The 22,559-nt window shown below is 47.6% G+C and overlaps 1 protein-coding gene across 5 annotated transcripts in view; it reads left to right on the top strand.

Annotated features, from left to right (window-relative positions):
* Positions 1 to 22,137, top strand: part of LOC142566119 (uncharacterized) — a 117,360-nt gene extending 95,223 nt beyond the window's left edge. For all 5 annotated transcript variants that reach the window (XM_075676919.1, XM_075676917.1, XM_075676915.1 and 2 more), the window contains 2 exons: positions 16,724 to 16,788; positions 20,911 to 22,137. In XM_075676919.1, the coding sequence (XP_075533034.1) occupies positions 16,724 to 16,788; positions 20,911 to 20,954 (109 nt within the window). In that variant the 3' untranslated portion in view covers positions 20,955 to 22,137. The remainder of the gene's footprint in view (positions 1 to 16,723; positions 16,789 to 20,910) is intronic.
* The last annotated feature ends 422 nt before the right edge of the window (positions 22,138 to 22,559 follow it).

Below are 22,559 nucleotides of genomic sequence, written 5' to 3'. Positions count from 1 at the left end.
TGATAGCGGCGAGCGACAATGCATTCTTCCTTTTTCTCGTCTGCTAGTCAAAAGCGTCCAAAACTCTGCTAGCAAAAATCCACTTGGCCAGAGAAAAACAAACGTGCATCAAAGTACGCCGCGCTGTGGTCGGGCCAACACGAGGAAAACTCATGTGCTCTGGCTAGTTCCGGCAGCCCGCGGGTAGTGAGAACAAAAAAATTGAGGAGGAGAGAGAGAGTAAAACATCTTTATTAATAATATCTGAATGGCGAGAGCAGTGTGGGAGGAACCCTCAGTCCAGGGTCCCTAAGATGATTCCGGCGATGTTTCGAGCCCGTTGTATCACTGCTCGGAGGACCTCGGGAGGTCCGTCGCGGAGGGCATCGTCCCACAGCTCTTTGTTGCGTAGGGGGTAAAGGAGAGTTGGCAAGGGAGGAAAGAGGTTTGCAGTGCACTCAATCGTGATGTGTAAGATTGTGGGCGAGCTGCCACAGCCAGGGCAACGATCTGCATAACAGTGTGGGTAGAATTTATTGAGAGAGACAAGATTAGGAAAAGTTGCGGTTTGTAACTGGCGTAATGCCACTGCTTCCTCCCGCGAGAAGGACGGCGTGGGTGCGATGAATGCGTGTATAATGACGGAGTATATCTTTATAACGGAGCAAGGGATCCCCCCACTCTGAACTAGTCGCCTCACCATGCCGAGTCGCCCGGAGGGAAATTTCTCGGGCAATCGCATGTGCGCGTTCGTTACCCGGCAGCGAGGTATGACCAGGGGTCCAGAGTAAGTGGATGCGGGGAGGTGTGGTTAGTGTATTTTGCGGGATCTGTTTGAGAATTTGGTGCGCCGCTCTCGGGATGCCATGTTCTGATAGGAACGCCCGGCATGCCTGTTGCGAGTCCGTCAATATATACACTTCCTCAGGAACATGGATGGCGTATCGTATTGCAAGAGCAACACCGAGAATTTCTCCGTAAGCGGCATTTGTTCCGCGCATTGCAGCAGAGTCTCTCAGGGATTCGGTGCCATCCAAAACTACCAAGGTATAGCCCTCTTGAGTGCGTGATGTGTCCGTGTATAAAGTGTGTGTTTCCGGGATGTTTGCGAGCATGCGGCCAATGTATCGTACACGGGCTTTGCGCCGCCCTTTGTCATGCTCGGGGTGCATATTACGTGGCAATGGATGAATACTTAGTGCTTGGCGTATCGCTGACGACAACATCGTTGGACGGGTTTCAGACTCAAGGGGCGGGACAGAGTATCCTAGCCGTGTGAGAAGATGGCGGCCAGTAGGAGTGAGTAATAGGCGCTGGCGATGGCTGACCCAATGTGCCTCTAGCAGCTCTCCTAGTGTGTTATGTGTCCCTAAGTTAAGGAGACGGTGTGTGGAAGTATAGTTCGGGAGGCCATGGGCCAGCTTCGTCGCTTTGCGAATCATTGCGTCTATGCGAAGTTGTTGCGCTTGGGTCAACCGCTGAAATGGGAGATGGTACGTAAGGCGGCTGATCGCGCATGCCTCCACCAAGCGCAGCAGGTCCTCTTCTCGAAGGCCCGAGCGTCTGTTGGAGACCCTCCGGATCATGGCCAGAATTTGCTCAATCTGTCTGGATAGAAGGGAAACAGTGTAGTTTGACCTGCCATCCGCTTGAATGTGTAGGCCGAGGATACGAGCACGATTAACCTGTGGTGTCAGTGTGCCATCCACGTGCACAGTCATAGGGGGAGTAGAGGAACGGCTCCGGGGGCGAATGATTATGAGCTCCGACTTTTCCGGAGCACATCTTAAGCCGCATTTTCTCGCGTACTCGGAAACTGCATCGACTGCTTGCTGCAGTCGGTCCTGGATGGCTCCGTCAGAACCCCGTGTTGACCAGATAGTAATGTCGTCCGCATAAATAGCGTGGGCGACATCAGGGATCTTGTCGAGTAGTCGGGGGAGCCCTGCGAGCGCGATATTGAATGAAGTAGGGGAAAGAACTGAGCCCTGGGGTGTCCCACGTCCTACAAGGCGAATCGTACCGGATCGATGCGGTCCCATTCCTACGGTGGTTGTGCGATCTCGAAGAAATGCGCGGATATAGTTGTACATACGAATTCCACAGTGTGAATGTGCAACATTGCGAAGGATGAGGTCATGTTCAACATTATCGAATGCCCCTTTTAGGTCTGAGGCTATGAGTGCTCTCGTTTGGGCGGACGACGGAGGTCCTATGACTTCCTCCCGCAATTGTAAAAGCACATCTTTGGCAGACAGATGAGCTCGATATCCGAATTGAGAGTTAGAAAAGAATGATTTTTCTTCAAGGAAGGGCTGCAGACGGCGCAAGAGTACATGCTCCATGAGCTTACCAATGCAGGATGTTAGGGAGATGGGTCGTAAGTTTTCAACCTTAACTGGCTTGCCCGGTTTGGGAATCAGTGTGATGTCGGCGTGTCGTCATGCTTGGGGAAGCATGCCCTTGCGCCAGCAATCATTGAAGATATGGGTGAGGTGGTTAATATCCGCGTCACTGAGGTTACGAAGGGTGGCGAATCGGATGTGGTCAGCTCCCAGTGCCTTGTTGCAGCGTAGGTCTTGTAGGACCACCCGCACCTCGTCAGATGTGATGTCCGCATCTAGCAAATCGTTCGCCTCGCCTACATAAGGATAGTCAGGGTACTGCGGCAGCGGGCCTGTGGGTATGAAATGCTTCTCTAGCTCTCTGAGGAGTGTTGAGACATCGTCCTTGTACTCGTGCATTAGGATGTGCAGCTGTTGAAATGTTTTTCCCTTTGTTGTGGTGGGATCTGTAAGTGAGCGAAGAATCGACCACGACGTTTTTGCTGTGCTCAATGTGCCTGAAAGGCGATCGCAAAATCCTCGCCAGTTACTCCTCGTAAGGATCTCTGCATACTCCTGAGATTCCCGTGTAATTTGATCTATACGTTTCCTAAGTTTGCGGTTGAGGCGTTGTCGTTTCCATCGTCGTGTCAACCCTCTGCGGGCGTTCCAAAGATGAAGTAAATGCGGGTCTATGTCTGGTGGCTCGGTTGTGATGCGCAGTGTGCTCGTGGTGGCTTCTAGATCTTGTGCGAGAGAGTCAAGCCAGCGTTCGTACCCTTGGCGCTCAGGTGGGTCCTGGCGACGTTCCCTGAATTTCGCCCAATCCGTTACACGCACATTTCGCTCGGGCCTGCGCGCACCCCGTAATGACAAGGTGGTCGCCACAATGTAGTGGTCACTACCAAGGTGCTCCTCTAAAGGCCCGTGCCCAACAACTGGGCCAGTATTGCGCACGAAGGTAAGGTCAGGGCAGGTGTCACGAGATACGCTGTTGCCTATCCGAGTGGGGTGCTCTGGGTCGGTAAGGAGTGTGTATCTCATGTTACAGATGGCATTCCATAAGCGGGTCCCTATAGCCTGCGATTTAACGTAACCCCATGCAGTATGCGGAGCGTTAAAGTCGCCGGCCACCACACAAACCCGTCCAAACCTACCAAATTCTGTTAGTAGGTGCTGAAAGCAGTGCGTTCGCGAACTGGGGGAACTGTATGCATTGAGTATAAACAGACTCTCGCTGCGTTTACCTTGCGTAATTATTTCCAATATTTGGTGAGGAATGTCAATGTTAGTGGTATGCATGCGACATGTAACATGTTTCGAAACTAAGGCTCCCACAAGAGGAGAGACACCCGAGAGCGTGCTGTATCCGAATAAAGAAGGGGTGCAATTGACTTCCTGTAAGAGGATGACATCGGGAGGGTTCGTGGATGTGGCGATATACTGCTGTAGGGAACCTCGTTTTCGGCGGAATCCCCTACAATTCCACTGCCACACCACTAGTTGCTCCGCGTTACGCGGCGCCATCATCAACGCGAGAGGAAGCAGGCGGTCGTGCATAGGGATGCGTGCGCCGGGTGCCCAAATTTGAAGGTTGCGGCCGAGGGCCTTGGTCGAAAGCGCGCTTTCGTTGTTACCGCTAAGCTCAGGAACTTGCATGCGTGCGAAAGTGCACTCTATACATGATTTTACTTGCTCCGTAATCCCTATTTGAAGGGCCTCCATTTGGCGTTCTATCCTGTCCAGAGCCGCCTGCATACTAGTGCTCAAGTCTGCCACCAGCGCGTCCATTTGTTTTTGTAGGCGCTCACAGCACGCCTCCATGTCATGACGTAGGCGGGCTATTTCTATTAGAGGATCGGGATTTGGTAACGAATTGGTAATAGGAGAAGGGGTAGGGAGAGATTTACTGGGCGGAGCGAGCTGTGGGGTACCCTTCGCCCGACCTACCTCCAGAGGCGCCTCCATTGCTGTTTTCTTCTCCGGGGTCCGCTGCACCCCTGAAGGGACCAGGGTCACCTTGGCTGGGGCGCGGGCTGCAGGGCCTTCTTGTAGGGTTGTTGGGAAGATGGGGAAGGAGGGCGCTTCTCTGGGAGGTGCACCGATGCCTCGCGGGATCGGGACCGAGACTTGGAGCGGGTCCGGAACTTGCGACGGGAGCTCGAACGGGTCTCAGATCGGACTTTTCTGGTCTCCTTCGTGGGGCGCACGACGTTCGGGTCTCCGCCGTATCTGTAGTAGTGGTCTAGTCGCTGGAGGGTTGGAGTTCACTCTGCTCTTTCTTGAGAGCTTTCCGCACCCAAGCTTTGTTCAGTGTCTGCCTAGCATGCCGCAGGCAGTTTGGATCCGCTGTAGGGTGGGTGCTGTCACAGGATCTGCAGTGTGGGGTGCACGGATGTGACGGGGTGGGGTTGTCAGTCCCGCACGTCACGCAAATGACCACGTGCGGCATAGGACAGTAATCAGCCCAATGGCCGAGCTTGTGACATATCTTGCAAACCAGTTGGCGGGGTCGATGGGGGTAGCAGTGGGGTTCGGCACCATAGAAACGCACGTAGCGAGGCACTTTAAGTCCTTCAAATGTTACCAACGCAACGTTGGTTTGACCCATCATTCATGCTTGAAGTATTTGAGTTCCAGGAGCCACAAGGTCATCCACTAGCTTGGATGACGATGTACCGGGCAAAAGGCCAGGAACAATTCCCTTGCATGAGTTGTCTGGGGCCGCAAAATATGTTGTGATGGGATAGACCCGCTGACCAAGGTTCAGCTCCCTCACCTTGTACCATGCGTCGGCTGCGTGTGACTGGGGTGTGCTGATGATTGCCAAGTTCTGCTGAGGTCGCAGTCGGAATATGATATCCTGATGATCCTCGGTGGTCAAGCCAGCAGCACTGCATAGAGCACTGGCGAGTTCTGGGCGCGTCCACTTATCGAGACAAAGTCCTCCGTGAGGCCGCAGAATTATCTTTTCATCGTGCAAAAGAAGTTGAGGCAGGTTCTGATTCCGAATGCGCTTGCGTACGGTAGGCTGGGAGGCGTCCGAATGCCCAAGATGTTCTCGGAGGGTTGCGTCTTAGCGCGCGTTTGACGGTTGCGTCGCTTATGTATGACTGTCTTCCAACAGCCACCTGTGTCGTCGTCAGTTTTGTCGTCGTAAATGTTCGGGGCAGCATCTTCCTCCATCCTTTCCCCGGTCGGAGTGTCTACCTCTCGTTGTTGGGAGGGAAAATCGGCGACGATGGGATCGGCGGCCACTCCCGCGGTATCCACCTCGGGCGTCTTCGTTGTTGTCGAGGAACGCGCGTCGGCGTTCTCCGTCGCCGATTGCGTCTTCTGCGCGTTGGAAAATGACGTTGCGGTAGATAAATGCTCCATCGAAACAGAGCGGTGAATTGGTCGAAGGCCCTTTGCACGCCCGTTTAGAACATGGGCCTCGGAAGAGCTGGTCGCTTGGCGCTCTTGGTTCATGGTGTAGAAAACACGCCAAGGCAGCTATGGCCCCGGCAGGGGCAGCTGCGTTGGAACTGCTTCAGAGCTGTAGAGGCGCGGGGAGCGGCAACAAAGTCCCGGGAAGAAAAGGCGGTCAGTGGTAAACGGGGAGAAAGCCGCTTCCCATACGACTCCCGGCGAAAGCGGCCCGGGCAAGGGCGGTCAAGGGCGGTCGGTGAAGGTCGCGTAGTCTCGGTGGTTGCGGAGCGCGCCGACGACACGTCCGTTCACTTCGGCCGACCAATTGGAACTTCGAGGAGGATCAGTGTGTCCACGCTTATAAAAGTCAACGTAGAAAAATAAATAAGAACATAGTTACCTTTGCTAGCTTTAGTGTCTTGACATGGATGCTTTGGCGCTGGTGAAAAAAAAAATGTTGATATTCTTTTCTGTTGTATGACAGCATAAATGAACCACCACAATGCTTCGGCTCATCGGACCTTGCTACGTGTTTTGTCAGCTTGTGTGATAGAGTGCTGATTTGGCTTGTCTCGTGGTATCATACGATCAACGACTTCAGAAAAGTCAATGCACCTTTGGCGTCGAATGTTTATAACAGCATTAAACCCACAAAGTTCCGGAATTGAAAATCAAAAGCATGACTTTGGAAATGTCAATGCACCTTTCGCATCAAAAGCTTATGAGAACTTTATGCCCATAAGGTTTCAGAATTGAAATCCATGCGCTCCATAGGTTCCACAGTCTCTGCGAGATGCTGCAACAAACTCACGAGCCAACAAAATGCCCTTGAAACTTTGTGATCTGATGGTGCTCCTTGTGTTACGATGTGTGACTCCCGGTGCATGGGCGTTGCCGCGAAATCCAGCCTGATTTTGCATGGTTCTCGCTGAAATGTCTTTTCAAGTGTGAAAAGGACATTCTAGACAAAATACAGAATGATTTCCGGTGCCTGGGGTTGTTTTGGTTGGCGGCGCATGACACCATGAAAAATCTTCGGGGGTGGGGGGGGGGGGGTTGAAGCTCCATAAGCCCCCCCTCCCCCCACCTGGCTATGCCCCTGATCCTGGTTACCAAATTGGCTCATTTATAAGTGGTATATTTACTTTCTGGAACGCATCGGTTTTGCCTTTTCTCTACATGTTGGTCGCTTCCCGGTCAGTTTTTCTCGCTTGTATTTTTTGACACAAACCTGTTCTTGCGGCACGTATACAGTTTCATGAAAAATAATACGGTCACTTTAATTTGGCTTTACTGAAGCAAGTTTCTGATGCGAAATATAGCTTCGTGCATACTCTTTCGATGCGTTGCGAGCCGGGACTTCGAATTCTATGCCTATTACATTGCTTTTTGCATTTTGCGCATGGTCACAGTGGTGCTTCGGCCACGCTATCGAAGGGGCTTTTGTTATCAATTTGATCAGTCGTCATTGAGAGACGGATAATAAGTGTGACACAGGAATGAGACGAAGGAATAACTGCGAAGCCGCAAAACCTGCTGTTGGTGCTCCTTCCGTACCATTATCAAGGTGATGCGCTGTCTCGTCAGGTTTACGACAGGCAATGGAGTTCCTTTCAATCAGCTTATTTGAGCGCATTGCTTTATGATGTGGGTGAAAGCGCACTCACGTATTTTTCATACTTCGTGAGTTTTCTTTGCCATTTGAAAAAAATTGTACGCTATTAGTACGTTGCTAAAAACACCGCAGTTCAATGTCATTTTGGGGTGCCTACAAATGGCTCATTGACACTTTAAAAAATTAGGACATCGAGTTAGGTGGTTAATTGCAATTACCGAATTAAATTTCAGTGACAAAATAATTTCTGGTGGCTACTCCACTGTACCGGAAACAATGTGCACTAGGTTTTCTTTGAGTAACGCAACTCCTCTTATTTTTAAGTCTTGGTGCATGATAGCTGGGGAACACTATAATTCACTCAGTAACCGAAATGAGGCCAAGCCGGATTGACTCGAAATGACAATCAACTGCCAGTCATGTGCTGCAGCGCTTTTATTCAGACTCGCACAAAAAGAAATGAGAGAGGCTGCAGTTTTTCTGGAAAGGCGAAGCAGTATGAGTGAGAGCCAAGTATGCGACAATTACACGAAGGAAGATTACACCACCGAGAGGACTCAGGCTGTGAAATTGAACTGTCTCCTACTATGAGGTCTTGTATATACTTATATAATGCCGTCACTTCAGCACTCAATTCTTCAAGGTCACACGAAGTTTCTTCAACTGCAATAAATATATACACACATACACGGGGTTCAGACGCCACCCCCTCCCCCCACCTCCCCCCGGAAAAATGAAAACTCCGCCTATGACCGGCACTGTTAGGTCGTGTGGAACAGTAGTGTTGCGACGCCCGACTGCTCGAAGAAGTCGCAGTGCTTTTGTAAGCTACCCCAGTCCACCTGCATGTGCATAGAAATTAGTTTTGTGCCCGGCTGAAACCAGTTTTGTTTCAACCGCATGTGCCGCGTGCCTTGATGCGTATTTCTCTGTGTTCAGAAACCCCCAGCAACGTCGTTTCCATAACTTCGGCCCTTTTGCATGCATCAAAAAGGGTGCTTTTTATATACATGTGCAACGGGAAGGCTTTGTGTGTAGCTAACTAAAGCACTAATAGCCTCACACATCCCAAAACAAATGTTTTTGGAAGGGTCGCCGCTTTTTTTTTTTTTTTTTTTTTTCAGTGCTGTTTCTAAACTGCATGAACCTTAATGGGAATTTGGGTGGGGAACAAATGTTCCTAGGCCATTGGCCAGGTCCTGGTGCATGAATGCCAAATCTTGCAGTCGCCGAAGCTAAGCAGCGTTTATCTAAGTTAGTACATGAGAGGATGACCACTTTCAAAAACGCTGACGGATGATAGCTCCGCCTGCCATGGCATTGTTGAAATGCTCACCTTCACCTTATGCGATACAGTTGTGGTAACGGCAGCGAAGGATGGTCTCCTTCCCCAACACTAACAACAATTCCTCATGACCAAAATTGCATCAAAAGCTGAAGGAAGGTGAGCAGATGCTATCCACATAAAGGTCGAGGTAAGCAGACGCACTCGGAAACTGCCCTTACTCTCTGTCTATGGCCTGCTTCCCTTATCGCATGCACGGGACGTTGCCTTCTCTTCCTTTCGGAAGACGTCATGTTTCCTATTGTCCCTAGAACAGGCAGAATGGTTTTAGCCACTCTTCGCCGTGTTTAAGCACGCGGACAAAGCCCTTTCAATGCTTCTCATCGGTATTTGCAGTGCTCGGGTGCCAGATTACAGATGTCATAAATAGCTGAGATTTTCGATCTGTGTGGCCCATGGACGAAGCGCAGATGGCAGCACTCCCAGACATGAAGCCTTGTGATAAAACCGGGATTGCTTGATGCCTGTTTACCTCATGCAGCAATGATGCGGAATTAGTTCGGATTCCTTCGTCCATGTGCGTATAGACTTTTAGCTCACAATTGGTGTGAGATGGGCTTTGAGAAACTTGAGAAGTATAGTATTTATATCATCTAGTACAGTTCGGTCTAGGTGGCGTTAATCAACACAGAAATGCCATGTGCCATCTTTCTTTTTGATGAGCATGGCCAGCGACGCCCAAGGACTCGACGAAGGCTCAACAATGCCTCTGGCGAGCATCTTGTTTACTTCCTGCTGAATAACTTGCCGCTCTGCCGTGGACACGCGACACGGTCGGCGTTGGATGGGAGCAGCATCACTATTGTTTATTCGATGCTTAACAAATGACGTTTGACGAAGTGGTCGATTTTCAGTGTCAAATATGTCGCGGTAGGAAAGCAAAAGGCGATATAGGGTGGCTGCTTGGTCAGGTGCGAGGTCCGGAGTGACCGTGGGACATAATGGGCTGTTGAGGTTCAAGGCTAGCCCAAGTACCAACTACCCAACTAGCCCAAGCAACCACCCTAGAGGTTCAAGGCATCCTGCAGGTAATCAGGATGATGTGGAGATGCGTCGGCTGCAAAAGCAGTGACATGGTGGGCTGTCGCTGACCGGAGCGTGGCCACCGCTTTGCCTTCAGGTAACACTTGCTTCGTCAAGCCAAAATTGATAACGGGGAGACACATCAGATTTGCGGCAAGGGTTACAACGAAGTGTGGCACAGAGATGTCATGCGCCAGGAGGACATCACGAATAGGTGCGACGACATAGTCACCATCAGGCACAGTTGCCGTTGAGGCTAATTTGACGAAGGTTAGGGCTTTTGGAGGTAAGCGAACAAACACTGTAGTGCAGAGGGTGTTCGTTGTTCGGGGCGAACGTCTGAAAGAAGAGGAAGCTCGAGGCACAGCGTAGGGGTGGCACAGTCGACGAGGGCAGAATGCGTCGTGAGAAAGTCGAGGCCGAAGATTAGGTCATGAGGGCAACTGGTCAGCATGGTGAACAGGACTGGAACTTGGCTGCCAGCAATTCCTATGCGAGTAGTGCACATACCCCTGACGGCAACAGTGGCGCCATTGGCGATGAGTACAGCTCGAGTGATGGCAGGTGTAAGAACTTTTTTGAGCCGACGACATAGGTTAGCGCTCATTATGGACACTTGGGCTCCAGTATCAATTAATGCCATCAACGGAACACCATCTACGTCTTCTTCAATTAGGTTCGTGTTGGTGAGGAGCGTTAACGGAGGATTTGGACAGGACGAACGTGATGCAGCACTACCTCCAAGAGCTGCATGGCCTAGTTTTCCATCCGGGAGGGTCCATAATTGGTCGGCGACGAATAGCAGGGTGGCTGGGGTGATGGGGACCGACGGCGCCGAGGTGACGGCGAGTTAGCAGGACGACTGACATCAATGGTTACGTTGGAGGTAGGAGACATACGGCGAGGCGAGTAACGGCGCTGGTCGGCATGTGGGTGAGAAGACTGGAAAAAGGAGCTTGAATATGGCGACGTCCAGGAGGTGCGGCAGTGGCGAGCGACGTGGCCAACGCGGAGGCAATGGAAGCAAATGGGCTTGTCGTCCGGAGTTCTCCACTCGGTAGGGTTATGGTATCTGGGAGGGGAATACAGATTGCCGTGAGGCTTAGCAGTCGACACCGGTCGCGCTTATTGGTCGGGAGACGGAGCAGGCAGCAGGAAAACCTAGGTTTGGAAATTCTTGCCGCACAACTGCCTAAATGAGAGAGATCGCTGGTACTGGTTGGTGAATGGTGGGGTTAAGGGGGCATTGATGGAATGGTGCAGGACTTGTGGCCTTGAGCTCGCGACGAACAATATGTGTGACATGCTCAGTTAAAGGTGCTGAAGCGGTAAGGTCGACGCAAGACGATGTCGCAGCCGTGTTAGGGAGCCGGGGGAACTATGGAATAACACGGCGGCTTTTCGCGATCTCAAAACGGTGGCATTCCTTGACAATGACGTCGATGGTGGACACATTGTTGAAGACCAACAAGTTGAATACGTCGTCCGCGATGCCTTTGAGTACGTGGCCGACTTTGTCAACCTCGGCCATTTTCTCGTCAACTTTCCAGCAAAGAGCGAGTACGTCTTGTATGTACAAGACATACTATTCAGTTGAAGACTGAACTCTGGTAGCAAGCTCTTTTCTAGCAGCCAGATGCTGACCGGTAGGATTTCGAAAGAGGTCGCTGAGCTTCTCTATGAAAGCATCCCAGCTAGAGATCTCGTCCTCATGTATCTAGAACCAGACACGAGGAGTTCCGCATAAGTAGAATAGGACATTCGCTAACATTATGTTAGTGTCCTAGCGGTTGTTTCGGCTAACACACTCATACAGGCTGAGCCAGTCTTCGACGTCGGCATTATCTTGGCCGGAGAATATGCCAGGATCGCGGGGATTGGTAACTGTAACGTGCATTGTTGTCGGGGTCGCAGGAGTAGGAGGAGACGAGGTGTCGTCACCGGGAGCCATGGCGGAAAGCAGGATGGTGCGGCCGCTGTGGAGCTCCGTGGCGAGGACGGGGAACGACACCCTCCACGAAAATGTTACGCGAACGAAGGATGAAAACTGGAGATCATTTACAAAATATATTTACAAGGGATAATGCAGCGCTGGCCAGTTCAGCGGACAGCTCGAAAGCCAGAGAGCGTTGTTCCTCCTTTTTTCTCGAGTGATGGCGCCCATGCGCCTCATTCAAACAATCAAATACCACACGCGTGTAGCAATATTACACAGAAATGATCCGCATTTGATGTGCATCCACCACATAAGAAACTTACTTGTCAGATTCATGAAGAATTCGACAAGCGAACATGTGAAGGAAGGAATGCAACCGAAAAACTGCTTGCATGTCACTGCATTCTCTGCAGCTAAAAACAGGAGTAAAAGAAGGCATTATGATGGAAATGATAAATGTCACTCAATGACATGATGAATATGCATATATGCGCAGAAAAAAAAAGTTTATGTGGGTTTGTTTCAACTTTCGATATCTGTCAATTGCTGATGTCTACTTCTTTGGTTGTCTACCCAAATATGTTGCAGTCGCAGAACTCTACCACGGGACAGCAACTATAACTTTGAAGGTTGCAGGTGTAATGTGGAGATGTTTCCCGGAAATGAAATACTAGTAGGGGGGTGTGAAAGCTGAATAATGTATATATTAATGGCCTATTCGATTAGTTCATGGAATTGAATAATCATTATTGAATTCAATTTGCCATTGGCAGTTTTCGATTGGTGTCAATCGTTACTATTCGCACACCCCTACTATATAGATAGTATTGTACACGTGGTTAGGCTGTTTTATTGGTATAGAAATTAGGCACACTTCCAGCGCATGTGCCATGCTGTCACGGGTACATACGCTAGAGAGCCCGCCGCAAGCATAGTATTGGAGGTCTCGTCATTAGAGTTTCAGAGCCGCAGTACACGGAAATGTTAAAACAAGCGGTAGCACAGAACATTCGCTTTAGGAAATGTGCATGCACTCACCGCTGCTAGCACTCATTGCGCAAGGGTTATGATCACAACGACCATCGCAAGCGCTCTTAGATACGGGACCTTTTCCTGAGCCTCCTTCGAGTTCACCAGACCGCATCGAATCATGCCACACCTAAGTAAGGAACGCAGAAGCAGATCTACCCCGTTCCCGAGGCGCGGCACGTGCAAACGAGTTGGCGTCCCCCACCTCGTGCGCCGCAGGTGGAGCTATTCACTGCTTGACTCTTCCTGAAAGTGTAGCGAGAGCCTGGTACTGTTCCAGGTAACATGAGTCCCGAGGCAAGACGGCTGTAATGCACCATGAAGCCCTGGCAGCAATCCCCCCATCCGCCTTTGTGAAGGCAGTTGCAGACCGGGAAGGCAATACCGCAGAGAGAAGTAAGCCCTCGTACAATTGGGGCCCAAGGAGTGGCCCTGTGCGCCGGGTGTGACACAATCGCACGGGCGCCTACCATTGGCCGAAAATGACGACACCTGAATGGGCTCGCCGATTGGCCGAACGTGACGTGACTTCGAGATACCGAATGGGTTAAAAGCCAGAGACTGGGAGCAGCAACGGAGGATTCCTTCATTCATCTCTTTCGAGCTTCCTGCCATGGGCTGCAGCGTCAGAGTTGCTGCTGGCCCGTAATGACTTTATGGTTGTTAATTTCTTTGTACTCTCACTGTAAATAATGTAAATAAACCTCCAGTTTTTCATCTCAAAGCCCTCGTCAACTTTGGCCAACTCCCGCACTCAACGGCCAGGTCCACAATCTGGGGGACAGCAATTGGGATTGTCCTACAGATCCAACAGCGCTCGCACACAGGCGTTTTCGCGAAGGGCAGTTTCTTTACCTCCCCATGACACAGGCGTCCAATGGCAAGTCCTCACACTGGCCTTTGGAATAAAATCACATGTTCTACACAAGCAGGAACTGCATAAATAGATTATTTGCTAGAAGTACTTAGCATAAATTGTGCAAGTCTACATAGCGTAAACTGGGCACAAGTTGTCTGCCTTTCTTGCGCTGTCCGTGCTTTTCCTCCTTTCTTTTTCTGTTGAATTTGGAGGCTTTCGAGCACATGTGCAGTGTTGCGCATGCAATAATGGCAGGGCTTCGAAAAAAGGAAATGGCGGAAAACTCTGCTCGATCGGCCGCTATGCACCGCAACAAGCAGATGGCAATTGCTGCAGTAATTTTCGAGGGTACGATGATTACTCGAAAAAGAAAGTGGGAATGGGGTGGTTCAAGCATTATGTGAGAGTATTGATTACGCGAGTAAATAGGAGATATCTTTGTACGAGAAGACCACCTACTGGAACTCACTTGTTTCAAAACTTCACTGGGCATCGGAACACGTGACATTCGGTTTGCTGTGCGACATGGAATGCTGCAGGTCACGCAGCCATCTGCACTTTTCACTGCAGTTTGGGAAATAAAGGCTCGCTCATTGTTTGCTGTTAGTCCTGTTGTTCAGCTGGTGTCGCGTGGAATAAGGCAAACACAGTGTTCTACTAAACACATTGCACGTCACGTCGTGGGGAAAACAAGTTTACAGATATAGTCATACGAGCCTGGGAACTAGGCGGAGGCAAGGGCAAGTTCTGTGTGCACTTGAAGAATGCTTCCACAGTCAAATTTAAACAAAATTAAGCTTGGTTGCAGACACGTGTGCTTGAAGGAATGTAGGGAAGGCGCGGCATCTAGACTGAGCCAAACACTTAAATCTTGAGAAAAGATCCATCCACGTTTTGCCTGCTTTGCAATGTTTAGTGGCTCCACATTTGACAAATGTTGGAACTGACGTGAAAGAGCTTAATGTTTTTTTGCACAGACGGCACCACCAGCAAAAAAAAGCCTGTGAGATTTATTATTTATTGGAAATCTTTTGTTTCAAGCACTGCTTAGTAATACTAGTGAGTGCTATAATACTAGTGAGTGCTAGTAATTACAAGACATTGTGTGACACTACTAATGTGCAGCACTCATTGTGAATTAGCCTGTACATGAAAAAGAATGTCAATTTGCATGGACCTGGCCAGCAGAAAAATTCATTAAAATTCCTTGCTCCTTTGTAGATTTCTTAAACAACACAAGACAGTTTTCTCTTCATAGAATTGCAGAGAAGGGCTTGCTGCTTGATAATTGAAAATTGCAGTTTCAGTTTGAATGGTTTTGCCCCTTCAGTAATGCATGACCAAGTATATCCGTAATTTGCCAATTTGAAGTAGGAACTCATGAGCTGTTCATCAGAACACAAAACAACTTTGCATTTATGATAAGTGCACTGTAATATTTGCCAACGAAAATTCACGTTTTCCCTTTTTTATGCCGTAATTGGGTGCACAAACAGCTCCAGAAGCACTGCCAACGTGATGCTTCCTGCCTTGTTCGGTCAATTTATGTCTACAGGTTGGTTGTCTGCATGTGCCTCTTATCTTGTGAAGCTCATCTTTGGGCTACCTGCTGTAGGCACACACTGATAGATCAGATGCCTCAGTAGATCTTTGTGGTGAGCTGCTCTACATCAAGACTGCATTAAGAATAATGTGTAGAGCGCTTCTGGTGCTGTTTGTGGGTCCTGTTTCGAAATTCTGAGAAAAACGGGGATATTTTGTTAATGAATTTGTAAAGTACAGGAGCGTTTTTAAAATCTCATCAATTGCTGTAACCTCTTCAGCACCCTGCCGCTGCATTACTGCCATTAGAACATGGGCCCTAATACGAGTAACTGAAAATAAGGAAATTAGCAAACGGACTGCAAACGCTACTGACCCACCTGGTGTTCTTCCCCACCTTGCATTAGTTAAATTCTATCTCTTTCAAAATCCACTTTTAATATCATAGATCACCCGGCATAGTGTTGACTGGCGTTGTTCTAGGAGGCATCCTGAGAGGTGGTTTGTTGATTTAATGAGACTTCTACATAGTTGGGTTCATTCACAGTGCATTTGAGAGCATGCTAATACTGTCCACCACATGGAAGGCAGTGTTGCAATGTCTGGTGGGCTTTCTTTTCAGCACAGGAAAAATAACTACTGTAAAACCTCATTAATTTGGAACATCGGATAATTTGGACTTGACCTGTGGTTCTGGCAGGCTTATGCATTATTTAATGCAGTCACTCACGTTAATTCGGACATATTTGGCCACACATCGGTTACTTCGAACAACTCTCTGAACTCGGCACGCATGGAGCGCCGCAAATGTGCAACGCAAAAGAGCAAAAGCGGCATTAAACCAAAATGAAGCGGCAGAGTCCGCATCGCCATAGTCATCAGCACAAATTGTATGTGAATGACAGTAACGCCGGAACTCTTCGTGCCTTTGTGCATTTAAAGCCTTTATTCTTGCGTTTGCCACCGTGCATAACACCCAGTTGGCCGCATGCCTTCATAACGGTAGTCGAAATCCGTGATCGCATTGGTAGTGACCGGGGTTTCATCCGCAGCTGTTATAGCAAACATTAGTTTCATTTTTCCTAGTGCAAAGCTGTTGAGGATGAAGAGCACTGGCTATATTGCCATGGATGAAGATCTGCTGGCGAAAAATTAATCAGCATGTGCGCACAGTAATGAAAAGTGCATCTTTGAAGAGGATGTGCACCGCGGGCTTGCCGCGAGAGAACTCGCGGGGCCTTTGCTGCTGCGAGCGCTAATCAGTCGCGAGATGACGAGCATTTCTGCTTCGACACTGCTTTTGTGCAAAATAGAAACAGGATTTGCTGATTCATTCAGTAAATGAAGGCATGTTGGCATAGTGATCCTTTGTTTATTGTTTTCTTGATACCCTCGATGATTCTATATTTGGTTAATTTGGACATTTCTTTGGTCCCGTGAAGTCCTAATTAACGGCTCTTCACTGTAGCACCAAAGGCAGTGTGATGCAAACAAATGGACGTTGTTAATGAGAATTGGAACTTTCTTTCATAAATAAGAGCACAAAAATCAATATGTAGAAAGTTATCTCAATGGAATTCAATAAAAAGGGGCCCGTTTGCAGCGTACCCTGTGAAAACAATATGCAGGTTTTGTGACAGTAGCTTTTGCCTGATTGCAGCTTGACCAAGCCATACAGCGCAGCCAAGCTATGCCAGTGCTTACAAGCGGCGCTGACCCTTGAAGGCAAGTGCTTGCTGTGGTTATTGCAGCTACAAGCATTCTCGTCTCTCCTACCGACTTCATGCAGTTCACGCTGTTGAATTTGTATTTGAGGAATGTGGTGCAACGTTAAAAAAATATCAAGTGCAAAAATAAACAAAACATATTGGCCTATGTGCTGCAAGTGCATTTGCTTGGACAGTAAATCTGTGCATTGAGAAACTCTCCTTGTAGTGCTTGACAATACTGCACTACTGTAAAACCTCGCTATAACGAAGTTGAAGGGGGAGCCAGAACTACATCGTCAAATCAATTACTCGGTTATATCAATCACTGCATGTACTGCAAACGATTTCCTTAGATGATTTCAAGGGGAACTTTCCTTACTTTGTTATAACCATTATTTTGTTATATCCCATTTTGTTATAGTGAAGTTTGGCTGTATACTAGAAATTATTCATTGGTCAGCTGTGGTAATGGATGAGTCTACACTCAGTCTTTATTTTGGTAGTCATAAAAGAATTTGTCAGCTACTGCACAAGTGTTGTACGCTGCCTTATTAAAACTCTTCCCTTACCAGGCAGTAGGCAATTGATCAGCTTGACCTACCGATTTTTAACCCATTGTTAAACATTCCTATTAGAACTCTTCCGACATTGCGAGCAATGCCATGCACCATATGAAATGGAGACTGCATCTTTACTTTTGGCAAAATTTGGCAATAATCGGTACATTGCGGACACACTCAATAGAAGGTATTATAAAAGCTCCTCCAGTGCTCCTCACACTTCATAAACAATGCAAAATGTGTGCGTTTGTCAACTCAACTACATAATTTTTGAACGACAGCATCAGACAGGACGCAGGAGCTTTTGTTGATTTGTCTAGCTTTGCATTCTTATTACACTTGCACTGGTTTAACCCTTTTCATGCGAAAATATTTCTTTCAAAAAAAGCACTAAAATATCCCAAATTTTCTTGTGACTGATTTATTGTGAACAGCTTTCATTGATGTAATAGTATCTGCAGTTCATTTGTTATTTACTGTTGTCCGTTATTGTGAATTTTAGAGCATGAGCGTCGGCGTCAGCGTAACCAAGCGAACGAGCACAACAGCGAAGGATGAAAGCACAAATGCGGAGCGGTATATCAAAGGCGCGAGTCCCAAACGGCCCCTTCAGTAATGTGCACGCGAGAAACTGGTGTCATGTGGACCCACCAGACCGCTCGATGCATACTCGTATATCGCCTCAGCCCGATGGCTCGTTTCGTACTATCATCTGCTTGCATCTGCTCTCGCTTGCACTTGTTTAGTTAGCATGGTTTCATTTCGTTCGTGCTTGTTTCAATTTTCATGGTTTGAGATTGTTTTTTACAATGATGAGTCTAAACCAAGACATCCTGATGGAAAGGTTTTTGGAGACAGTATGCGATATCAAATTCTGTACAACAAGACGGACCCTGAATGCAAGGACATGGAGGCAATGCAGCAGCAGAAGAGAGTACACCAACATATTATAATCAGTGGCAATGACATCGTCTTCATAGGATATGGCTCGCATTAAGGACGAAGAATATAAACACAGCACCGGCCTGTCAGCAGAGGAAGGAAAAAGCACTCGAAATGTCACACCTACAGAGAGGAGGCAAGATTTTTATGTGGTCACGTGACTGCCACAGCGGCTCGCCACCAGTTGGCGCGGCAGCTCTGCTGCAGCATCGTTTTAAAGCCGACAGTGCGCCGTGTGCATTTTACTGCTAGTGTGTACGGTTCTACGGCGTCGATCACTCTGAGATAGTGCCAAAGTGGCATGCGTTGTCTGTTCACTGAAAACTCCATCGATAAGGCATGCGGTGAGTGCGTCAGAACGAAGTGCTGCATGAGCGGAGGTCCGTCTGTGGCAGCTGCTCTGAATCACGCCCACGCCTCAGCGACGCGCTACCTCTCGTGATCTTCTAATTAGCGAGGTATTTGCGCCACACTTCGCTCGTTTGCAACATGCCATATGAAACAGATTGTTCCATGCCAGCCAGTGTATCGCGAAATGAAAATGAGTATAGAGCTGCGCTCAAATTTCACATTAGGGAGTATCGTAATCGTCGGTGAATTTTTTTTCTTTTTGGTTGCAGGTAGTTATGGCCACAGAAGCAGTCTATACGACACTTGACATTTCTTGAAACAAAAGCCAAGCCTGCTATTACCTTCTTGTAGCCCAAGCATTTCTGCAAATGCCATTTTAAGGTTTTGCATGTGACCAAAACAAATATGGCTGCAATCCATACTTGGGAAGATTTTTACATTGCAGTTTGGATCAAAACCACCACACACCAAACCGCACTATGTGGAAAAAGTGGTGCAGCGGCGGGCAAAACTTATTGTTCTGTGCACCAGTAGTCCTTGCTTGAGGCTGCGGTTCTGAGTGCACCTTCACTGGTCATGTTCGGTCTGCTCGCTGCCGTGGTCAAAGGAGTATGAGTGGTGATGATACTTTCGGTTGGCCTGATGGTGGCGTTATGGTCAGTCTCCCGTACTGCATGGACTATGTAGCACCAGCTGGGAGGAGTGTATGAATCGTTCAGGTCACTTTGTTACCACGCAGCTTATACTCTACATCTATGTCATGCACGTTGCACAGCAACTGGTTTGGACTGGTTTGGCCTTGCGGAATATTGTAAATGTATTGTTAGATAAAGACCATTAATTAGCATCGGTCAAGGTCTCTGAACGCAACCACTCGCAGCCGCATTCCAATTATGGTGTGCAGGTGCGCATCGACGATGCTACCAGACTCATCGACAAGTTGGGTATCCCACCCTCGTGTGCTCCATGTGGAGCTTTCGTACACCCCCCCCCTCCCCCCCTTCCTCCCCATGTGATGCTTCCCGAAAGTGCTACTGGAGGCCGGCACGGTTTGAGGTAGTTGACCCTTGTCCCAAGAAAATCTGCTTTGTAGCACTGAAGGTCGTTCAAGGGCGACCAGTCTCCTCCTGCTGAGCACCTACCAGTTAAGGAGGCGACACAAGACGGAGGCATCCATCGGAGAATAGAGCTCATGGAGTGACCCCATCAGCAAAAGACAGGACTCAGCGAGAAATTGTGGAAGCTTTTTTTATCAAAAGATTGGTGGACAGCTGCGTCAGCAAGCCATCCATATTTTTGAATGAAAATGAGATTGAGTTTCTTGAAGGTTTTGTTTAGGTCTAAAAAGTTTCACCCCTTTTAAAGTTCTTTTTTCTTTTCTTTCTTTCCTTTTTTTTTTGTTACAGCAGTTTGCTCAAACAAAGTGTGTGGATACCTTGTTCTGTGCGCCATGTTTATTGTTTCCATTATCATATTTTCTTGTGCATAGTGACTTCGCCTTTGGCCGAAGCATTGAGGTACGTGGCGATAGTAGACTATGTCCGATGAGCATATCTTGTTCTTACTGTTTCTATCGATTTAGTAACGTGTTCTTAAACTTTTGCGGTATCTTGTTTTTGGTTGATCATGTGTGACCGTATATGTGCTAACTGCGATGCTACATGGCAAGTCTTTTTGCACATGAATAGGCACGTTTCATTGCAAATAAAACCAGTTGTTAGTCAGCACTTGTGGTTTATGTTTCTCTGTCTCTGTCCCAGTCGCGCTGCACCTTTTGAATAGTCATAAACCAACTTGCCCAAATCAAAGCTTTGCTGCAACATAGGTGTGGGACTTGTTTATCGTGTAGGTGTAGGTCTGGCCTAATTAAGTGGCATGTTAAGGCTGCAGTACGCAAAGATATAGATTGAAAGTAGCAGAGATAACACATTTCCCTCAGTAGAATGAGTTGTAGGAAGTGTTGTTCGTAAAGCAATGCTGCTTTTGCTTGCCACTTACCTATTCCTTAGGGCATATCTGCGATATTGTTATGCAAGTTTGCAACATTTATATTTATCTAAATATCAATTAAAATATCTTACAAGGCAGATATGTATGGCATTTGGCTTTATGGAATGCTTATTTTTATTTCAAGCTATAATGTGACGTGCACGACATGTTGCTGGTAACGAGCTTCCTCTAATATTGGTATAGTTTGTATTCCCTGTATGTTTATGCTGCAGTGAATGATCAGTCCAGCTTACTGTTTGTGAATCAAGGACTTCCTTATTTTTGCATCTATGCAGGTCGCTCAAATCACCTCGAGTTTTCGTGCCTGAAACCAGCCTAAAAGCTGTTGGTCACAACAAGAGGGAGACAAGCTTAATGGCTGGAACACTGTGCCAATTATTCCAAGTTTTCTTTGAAATGCCATTTCTGTAGAAAGTTGTGCTGCACCTGTCCCAAAGCAGCATATGAACGAAAGCCTCATTTTGTACATGCTGCCAAACTGCTAAAGCTGAAGCCTGAACCTAAATTGCACTATCATCATAATCCTAGAGGTCAACTGTGTGCAGCGCCCATAGCTACAGATATAAGCTATGGCATCACTCCTTGCACTTCTCTGGCGGAGGTCGCAATGTACTGCCACTCTGCAATATTATTATTTGTGCTATTTGTGCTGAAGTTCCATATGCCTTGAACTAGCAGAGCTTGCTCAAAGAGGCTTTGGGGTCAAAAAGATGCCTGTGATAATGTCTGATCGCACAATGTTTAAAATAGTCATTTATGATGCCATTTCAGAAATAATATGCTTACAACTAAACCAGTGGCATATAACTTGCTATTAACAGGGGCCGTCTCAGAAGTAAAGAACCCTCTGGACGTCTTCACTGTAACTTTGGTTTAGTCACACATGGCCTAATTATACGACATGGTCGTCGTCACATTCCCTTGTTCGGCAATTTTTTTTCTTGCAACAGAAATATGCATGTTTGCCGTGCTTCAAGCAATTCAAATTAGTAGAAGTGCCTTTATGCTGTGATGTTCACACAGTTGGTTCCACTATGTGTACTTATATTTATGGAGTATTTCACTACTTGGTTGTTCGGGCTTGTTTTTATGGCATTTTAAAGATTTTTAGTGCTATTACGCGAAAGGATGTCTAGGACAGAGCATTGTCCTGCCCATCCTTTTTTCTTTTTTCATGAAGTTCTGCTAAAAATCACTTTCACTTAATGTTGAAACCATTGTTGTGTAGATGTACATTCAGCACTGTGCCAAAAGTGCTTGTCGCTGTGCCAGATTAGCTTCTTGCCTGCGCCAAGAAGTGAAATGGCTGTTCCACCACTGGAAGCTTGTGATCCTTGGCTGTACCATCATTGTGCACTGTTTCATCTTTTATAGAAATTTTGTTTGAGAGGACCAGGAAATATCTTCCGGCTCAGGCTGTGTTCTGTGAATTTGTCAAAAAGTATTGAGCATTTTACGCTTAACATGATATCTTATTTTCATTAAACCACCTGTGGCTGTACTCTGCCAGTGTTCTATCACTGATCTTGTGGGCTTGACAATTTTTACTCGGCTATCGCCGACAAAGGCAGCCGAAAAGAGTGACTTGCTCATCGTGCAGCAACTTTTTCCAGGCTGCTATTATTTTGACAGCAAAAAGAACACTGCCACAGACATTGTCATAATATATGGCAACTTTTCTTATGCGGGAGAAAGTACATGCAATGGCGCTGTTTTAGTGGTGCAAGAGGAACAGTAAAGTTTAAAGTATAAGTATAAGGAACAGTAAAGAGAAATAAGGTTAAATGAGGTTGCTAGATTGTCTTTGAAATACCATATTTATTTATTTAGGACTATCCTCATCAGAAATGCACAGTCATTATAGGGCCCATAGTTGCAGTGGTCCATCTTTACAGACTTCAATAAGTATGAACACCTGTATCGG

The sequence above is a fragment of the Dermacentor variabilis genome, unplaced genomic scaffold (assembly GCF_050947875.1).
Source record: "Dermacentor variabilis isolate Ectoservices unplaced genomic scaffold, ASM5094787v1 scaffold_12, whole genome shotgun sequence".
In the NCBI taxonomy this organism is placed as follows: domain Eukaryota; kingdom Metazoa; phylum Arthropoda; class Arachnida; order Ixodida; family Ixodidae; genus Dermacentor; species Dermacentor variabilis.
This window is presented reverse-complemented; position numbering and strand designations above follow the sequence as displayed.